The 8,691-nt window shown below is 37.1% G+C and overlaps 1 protein-coding gene across 1 annotated transcript; it reads right to left on the bottom strand.

Moving 5' to 3' along the window:
• Nucleotides 1–1,487: 1,487 nt before the first annotated feature.
• LOC123325103 (chromobox protein homolog 3-like) lies at nt 1,488–2,230 on the bottom strand. Its single transcript, XM_044916222.1, has one exon. The coding sequence runs from the start codon at nt 2,091–2,093 to the stop codon at nt 1,488–1,490; it is 606 nt and encodes a 201-aa protein (XP_044772157.1). The 5' UTR covers nt 2,094–2,230.
• Nucleotides 2,231–8,691: the final 6,461 nt, after the last annotated feature.

Below are 8,691 nucleotides of genomic sequence, written 5' to 3'. Positions count from 1 at the left end.
GACTTCTGGATTTTAATTTTAATACAGTTTACTCTACTGGAGTAATTACTTTTTTTTATATTCAAATTTTCCATCTTAGGCCAGTGCAAATACCTTAGATGGCCTCTGTAAACTTTTGACACTTCAACTTCTCTTAGCCAACCTGATAGGCCAAAGATTTTAACTTGTAGTTTACATTTGCAATTCCTCCATTGTAATTAAGATCAGACAATTCTCGTATGTTTGTTGATCTCTGAATTCCCTATTTTCTTTTTTTAATTTTTATTTATTTATTTGAGAGTGTGCACACAAGCAAGGGGGAGGGACAGAGAGAGAAGCAGCAGCAGGCTCCCTACTGAGCAGGCTCCATCCCAGGACCCTGCAGGCACTTAACCGACTGAGCCACCCAGGCGCCCCTCCCTATTCATTTTTTTTTTTTTAAAGGTATATAAAACTATTTATTGACCACTGTTTACCAGTATTTACAATAAAGTAAACAATATACAGTTGGATAACATTCTGACTACAAAGTTATTGTTTTTCCTGGTTTCTGCTGAACCAGTAACTCAAATACTGAGAAGACTGAGCCTACATGTCAGGAACGAGTTGGGATAAAGAAAATACATGCAGGTTAAGAATTTGGATTATAAAAGTCTGTCCACCCATTTATTCCAGCAGGAGCTAAATTGCCAACATCTCTAACCATCTGATTATGATTAGGTTTCCATGAACAAAGTCTTAGACATTCCATGAATCATGACCTTTTAGTCAATACAGCACAGAGATTTCAACTTCTTGAAAAGGAATGGTTCACTAGAAGGAACCTTTAAGTGTCCATTTAATTAAGTTTTGCTTACCTAATTAAAACACACCAGGACTTGTCTAGTTTTGTCATTTGGGTAGGTAGGTTGTTGGTGGTGATAAAATTTTCCTTTCAGGGATCTTGCAAATGAACTTGCATTTATATGACTGTAGATATGGATATGGATTCTGATATGGCTGCTTTTAAATTGTCCAATTTAAAAATTTGAAAGGTTAAGGCTTCAGGAAAAACTTCAGTTTAAGTGATTTATTTCTTTAGTTGCTGAAAATGATAGTATCCCGGAAACACAGGCTTATCCATGGTTATAAAATGCTGTTTTTGTTTTGGTGAGTGTTAAAAAAACAAAAACCATTTAGGTATGTATTTTAAGTATACACACAAAACCCCCCTAAATAAACAAAAAATCCAGAATGGTCCTTAGGCATATAGGAGTTAAACACAAATTCTGACTGAGTAACGACTATGAAGATTTCCCCCAACATATTAGAAAAGGTGTTCTCTAATGCAGAGGGATAATATACCATGGTCTCAGGTATTTTTTTCTGATAAAGGAAGCAGCTACAGAAAGCTTTTATTTGTTCAAAGTAACCACTGCTATAGATGTAAAAAAATCCAACAACTCCCCAATACTACTTCAAAACAAACATATCAAACTTGATTTTCATTAGAATGTTATTTCTTCACACTAATAAATCAAAAAACAAAGGCCCAGTTTTATATATATTATATAAATATATATATATTGAGCTTCATCTTCTGGACAAGAATGCCAAGTTAGTCTCTCTTCATAAAAAGCAATTACAATCTGAGGACACTTCATATTTGCCTCTTTTGCCAGCACCAAGTCTGCCTCATCTGAATCTTTCCATTTCATGAGAAACATTAATTCTCCACTGCTGTCTGTGGCACCAATTATTCGTTCAGGATCAAGACCTCTGGCAAAGCCTCTTGGTTTATCAGCAGCGTCGCTTTTCTTCTTTGATTTGCTATCATCAGATTCACTGTCAGATAAAGATTTTCTTTTTGTACCATCTTTTTCTTTACCAGCTTTTTGAGAATTAGGAAATGCTTCAATTAACTCTGGACAATCTAAATTTTCTTCAGGTTCCCAAGTATTGTCAGCATCTGTAAATCCCTTCCACTTCAGGAAATACTCCACCTTCCCATTCACTACACGTCGGTCCAGTACTTTTTCCACCACAAATTCTTCAGGCTCTGCCTCTTCTACTTTTTTACTCTTTCCATTTTGTTTCTTTCCCATTTTTTGCAATGTAGTTTTATTGGAGGCCATTTTTTATTGCAGACTTGAAGAGCTATTATTCACCGCCTCCGAGCTGCTCCGGGTCCCGGGTCTGCGGCGTCTCCGGCCCTGCGCGCCTCAAGCTCCAGCCACATCCGAGCCCTATTCATTTTCTTATCCATTTTTCTAGTGGGCAGATAAATCCCTTTTGCTTTCTGTATTTTAAGAGTTCATTTTAATATATGGCAGAGCTTATGCATTAATGAAAGCTGTAATATTTTTTCTTTTTTTCCTTTTTTATTTTATGGCATTTTATTGCCATGTAAAATATTTAATTTTTAAATAAAATCATTCCCTTTATAACTCTCCGTATGTCTTTAAAGGACTTTCCACTTCAATATGATTGGGGAAAAAACCTGCCTAACCATCTTCTAATTCTTTTATGGCTTCTCTGTTTTCTTTTTAGTGTTTACATCTTTGACCCAGCAAGATATAATTAGCTGCTTATAAGTCTGTCTATTCCCACCAGATTTTGGGGTCTTCTAAGGCAAGGACTATCTTACTCATTTTGTTACCAGACTAAACATCTTGCCTGTGGACCCATGTGTTTTCAAATACAGGGTTTGAGGAAGGTGGTGGTAATGATTAACAGTCATAAATCTTTTATCTGCTCTTAATCTAGGGCAACTCATTCCTACTGAACTGTCCATACTGCAGAAGAAAAGTTGGAAGAGGGAGAAAAACTGTGTTCTGATTTACAGTAGACTGATTATATATGCATTACTCCGACATCTCACTATAATTTTAAGAGGTGAGGAGGGGGGGGGTAGGGCACAGAAAGTGAATATAGAAATTCAGCTTCCAAGAAGTGATGTCTGAATGGACTCTCAAAGAACAAGTAGGTATTAAATAAAGAGACTGAGACAGTACTCTAGTCACAGAGTACAGGATGTGCCAAAGTATGAAAGTGGGGGTACGTGATCTATTTGCAGAATTACAAGAAATTTAGGGGCTCCTGGGTGGCTCAGTCGGTTAAGCATCCGACTCTTGATTTCAGCTCAGGTCTTGATCTCGGGGTCATGAGATTGAGCCTGCTTGAGATTCTCTCTCTCCCTCTACCCATCCACCCCCACACTCTCTCTCTCTAAAAACATTAATTAAAAAAAAGAACTACAAGAAATGTATTATGACTGCCTACGCCAGTGCTTGGCATATAGAGTAAGTACTATATAAATAAACATTTGCTCTTATTATGCTGATTATTGGGAAATCCAGAAAAATTAGGTAAAATCGTTAAGATATAGGCTAAGATGTTCCTGGAAAGCCAGCTAAAGTTTAAATTTTATCCTGAAGACAATGGGAGCCACTGAAAGACTTTTGACAGGACAATGGCAAGTGTTAGAAAATCTACACTGGCAGTGTGAATCAAAGACTGGATGGAATACAGACAGGCAAGAATCAAAAAGAATCTTTAATGACGGAGAATGCAAAAGTGATAAAAACTTTTAGGGGTGCCCAGGTGGCTCAGTTGGTTAAGCGTCTGACTTGATTTCGGCTCAGATCATGATCTCATGATCTCAGGGTTGTGGGATTGAGCCCCACATAGGGCTACAGGCTGGACAAGGAGCCTGCTTAAAATTCTCTCTCCTGAATCTTTAAAAAAAGGGGGGGGGAGGCGCCTGGGTGGCTCAGTCATTAAGCGTCTGCCTTCGGCTCAGGTCATGATCCCAGGGTCCTGGGATCGAGCCCCGTATCGGGCTCCCTGCTCAGCGGGGGGCCAGCTTCTCCCCCTGCTCATATTCTCTATCTCTGTGTCTCAAATGAATAAATAAAAAAATCTTTAAAAAAAAAAAAAAGGAAAAAAAAATAGAAATAAATAAATAAAAGATACCAGGTATCTAATAGCATGTATAGAGATAGAAACAACAGTAAATATTCCTGGACTGCCTGTAATGCTTTCCATTTTAGTAAAGACACATCCAGTTAAGTAAATCATTTTCAACAAAATTATTTTAGGGTCACAAAATGCCCCATGTTCTCTTTTCCACAAGCAAGAGAGATTGATGAAAGCTCATCAATGTCTCTCAGAAGGCTGGTTTTCTAAACACTCCATGATGTAACACCAAAAGCTAAATTACGGCTATTGCTCCTGCTGGTACCCTAGCCCAGCTTCTCTAAAATTTCTGCAGGCTCATCAATACTTTTTACTGACACTGCAGTAATGGTGTGAGCCACATGTGCCCTAACAACAGAGTTCACACCTAATTCCAGCTATGTGGACTATCAGATATGGCATGTGAGGTAGCTACACAGAATGTGGGACAACTTCTGGAGGGCAAACTACAGAACCAGTTTACTGGCAGTTCTCATCTTAGGTGTTTTAGAGGTCAGAAGGACTGCTTTTATGTGGCATGGACTACTTGGGTCCACTGGGGACTCCACCAAAAGTGACAAAACTTCGTATGGAGAAGGTGAATTGAAGACCATGGTTCTACCTTGAAGTCTATGGAGTGGCAGGTATTGTGACTGAAGTTACTGAATTGGCTTATTTGTTGTTTTTTATAGGGTATACCTCCTAAAGGCTATTGTTCTTCCCCACCTGCAAGGAATCACTTCATGGTTCAACAAGAAAACAACTACTGTAGAAAAAGTCTACTTAGAAAAAGTCTAAATAAAGTGACCTTTTTCTACTGATTCTTCAGAAAAATCTGAGACTATAAACCCCAGATATCTATTTCTATCTTTACATTTATTGAAGAGCAAATATCAATTATATAATTATACATTACTTATACAAAAAATTCTCACAAATCAACAAAAAGATTAACTCAATTTTTTTTTTTTAATGGGCAAAAGACTTTTAGACCCTTCAAAATAGAACATATATGAGAAGTCCAATAGGCACATGAAAAGCTATCTTTAGTCATCAGGGAAATTAAAATACCACAACAAAACAATGAGATACCACTTTACAAATGCTAGAATAATCAAAATAGAAAAGACTGACAAAGACTGAAGAATCCTCTCCACCTACCACCCTTCTCTTCCTTCCCCTGGTTAAACACCAAATATCTGTGAGGATGCAGAGTAACTGATCCCTCCATACACTGTTGGAGAGGAATGTAAAGTGGAGATATCACCTCTTTGGAGAGCTGTTTGGCAGTTTCTTATGAAGTATGAATGTACATCTCTACCCTATAACCTGGCAACTCCATTCCTAGGTATTTACCCAAGGGAAATGAAAACAGACTTATATAAAAATGTTTATGGGGTAGGGGCGCCTGGGTGGCTCAGTCGTTAAGCGTCTGCCTTCAGCTCAGGTCGTGATCCCAGGGTCCTGGGATTGAGCCCCATGTTGGGCTCCCTGCTCTGCGGGGAGCCTGCTTCTCCTTCTGCCACTCCCCCTGCTTGTGTTCCCTCTCTCGCTGTGTCTCTCTCTGTCAAATAAATAAATAAAATCTTTAAAAAAAAATGTTTATGGAGTAGCCTTATTTATAATAACCCCAAACTGGAAACAACTCAAATGTCCATCAGCAATGAACAGATTAAACAAATCGTAGTGTGTCCATACGATGGAATGCTACTCGGCAAAAGAATGAACTTATGTCCAGAATAGGCAAATCTCTACAAACAAAGTAAATCAGTCATTGTCCATTGTTGGGGAATGGAAAGTGAGGGGGACAAGACAAGGAGTGACTGCTAATTGGTATGGGTTCTTATCTATAAACAGAATATAACGATACCCACTGGGGTGATGAAAATGATCTAAAATCTGATGATGTTAATGGCTGCACAACTTTGTGAATATAGTAAAAATCACTGAATTGTATACTTTAAAAGGGTGTACTATTTGCTATATAAATTATATCTCAATAAATCCACTTAAAAAGGAATGAACAACAGTTCATTAACATAACACACACAAATATTATGTGTAAGCAAAAGAAGCCAGACACAAAAAAGTACATGCTGTATGATTCCTTTTATATGAAATGCAGATGCAGGTAAAACTAACTGAAGGTGACAGAAGTCAGTTATTGCAGTAATGAGCAACTAGCTGGAGCAGAACACAAGTACACTTTATAGGAGGCACAATTGTTCTATATCTTGTTTTGGAGGGGGTGTACACAACTGTCAAAATTTAAGAGCTTTAACTTTTAATTATATCTCAATAAAAAAGGTAGCAAAAAAAAAAAAATCACCATTTGAACTTGGAAATAAGAGGCTAAAAAACTAAGAGTACCTGACAAAGAATGCCTTCATCCTTCCCCAGCAGGAGTGGATTGTACAGATGTCCATTTACAGAAATACCCAGAGCCTGAGTACACTGTCTTTTCTTTCCATAAGATTTAATAATAACCTCATCTGGTGTTCCACACCCCTCTAATTTTCACATATCAGTTTACTTAAGTTTTAAAAAATACTTGCAGAATATTCCACAGCCAAAACTAAGCCTTGTTAAAGCACGTTTAAGTGCCACCAAGTGGTGAGAAAGAAGTATATTTTTATATAAACCAGATCCTAGGAGGAAACCAAAGTCTACTCTTTTTCTGTCTTCTGAAAACATATTCTGATACCCTGTCTAGAAGAATCCTCTCCACCTACCACCCTTCTCTTCCTTCCCCTGGTTAACTCATATTCACTTTCACCTCTCTCAAATGAAAATTTTTCTTAGAAATTCTTCTGATTTTCTATTATTCCAATCAGCCCACCTCTACAAACACAATCACACACACGCACATACACACATACACACAGAACCACATCTTTTCAGAGCTCTTATCTTGTGTAGTTATAGGTTCTTCATATGATTAATGTCCCTATTTCTCCCATTAGAGTCTAAGTGCCACACAAACAGGAACAGTCTACTAGAATAAGTTAAAAACACAATTCAACCAAACCATCTAAACAGAGATTGTCCCCAAAGCAAAGAGGCTATCCTTGCTTGAGAAATCCATTATAAGTCAATATACATTTATTTGACAGAAACATTTATTTTGGATCAGTATCTGTGAGTTACTGAATATCTACTTCCTGTCAACTTGGCTCTTAGAATATAGGCTTTCCTCTGAGTCATAGATTTCTATGCTTATTTTGCCTGTTGATCCCTTAACTGGGCACATGTATTCTTATCTTTAATTTCTGTTGTGTATTTTACTATGTTTCTCCTGTAGCTTCTAAGATACCAAATTTTAAGACATTAAACAATGTTCATAAACTACTGTCAAGACCATATCTAATGGTATTTATAGCTGTAGAAACGTAACTGCTTAGGGACAGGGGTTTCAGTTCGGAATGCAAAGTGACATTACCACCCAAAAGTTCAAAAGAGTTCTTCTAACAGTCAAGTAAACAGAATATCAACACAGAAAGAATGAAGAGCCAAAAAGAACAGCTAACAATAGGCAAGTTGGAGACGAAAACAGCATAGATACACTAAATAAAAGCAAAAACATTTATTTTTTTTAAGATTTTATTTATTTATTTGACAGAGAGACACAGCGAGAGAGGGAACACAAGCAGCGAGAGTGGGAGAGGCAGAAGCAGGCTTTCCACTAAGCAGGGAGCCCGATGCGGTGCTCAATCCAAGGACCCTAGGATCATGACCTGAGCTGAAGGCAGACACTTAACAACTGAGCCACCCAGGTGCCCCAAAGCAAAAACATTTATAGAAATCAACTTATGCCAACTAGATAAGGTCTGTACTTTAGCAAATGCCCACAGGAAATACAAAAGAAGGCCTTTTGGCAAAATTTGAATATTTTTCTACAATCCTCTGAAGAACTTTAAATAAGAAACTGTGTAATACCAATCTATGCTTTCTTGAAAAGGGTGGAGAAGGCACACTCAGAAAAACCTGGAAGGCTATGCTGTGCCAATTACACACTGCAGCCCTCCTAAAGCTATAACAAAGCAACTGAACTTTCAGAATCAATTCTGTAAGAACCAATTCTGAATATGTGAAAATTCCTGAGTTGGAGAAAAAGGACCCTTGATAAGGCTGTGGGGATATAGATATTCTCCTAATGACTGCTATCCTACAATAATGGAGGAGCTACAAAATTGTATCACCCATGTAGAGGGCAATTTGGTAATATCTAGCAAAATTACAAATGTATTCTACCCCTTACCTCAGCAATACCATTTCTAAAAGGAATGTATCCTACAGATACCAGCACACATACAAAATAACTTATATACAATATTATCCACTGTAGGATGGTTAGCAACAAGTGAAAACTCAGATGTTCAATAATCATCAAGTTAAACATATTATAGCATATCCACACAATGGAATCCAATGCAGTTGTGAAAAAGAATGAGAATGCTCTCTACATACAGATATAGAAAGATAACTAAAAAATATATATAGAAAAAAACAAAGTACAGAACAAAGTCTTTTCTATATCCTGTTGTAGGTAAGAAAATAGAAAAAGAAAAATATTAACATCTGCTTTTATTTTTACAAAGAAACGCTGAAAGAATACATAATATAAACAGTTAGAGGAAGCAAGTAAAACTAGAGTAGATGGAGCATGGCCGAAGCAATACTTGGCATTGCATACTTAATATGTGAGTTTTGAATTGAGAAAATATTACTAACTTAAAATAAGGTATACTACTGTCAAAAATATTTATAATGAAAATT

This window comes from Neomonachus schauinslandi, chromosome 6 (assembly GCF_002201575.2).
Source record: "Neomonachus schauinslandi chromosome 6, ASM220157v2, whole genome shotgun sequence".
Classification (NCBI taxonomy): domain Eukaryota; kingdom Metazoa; phylum Chordata; class Mammalia; order Carnivora; family Phocidae; genus Neomonachus; species Neomonachus schauinslandi.
This window is presented reverse-complemented; position numbering and strand designations above follow the sequence as displayed.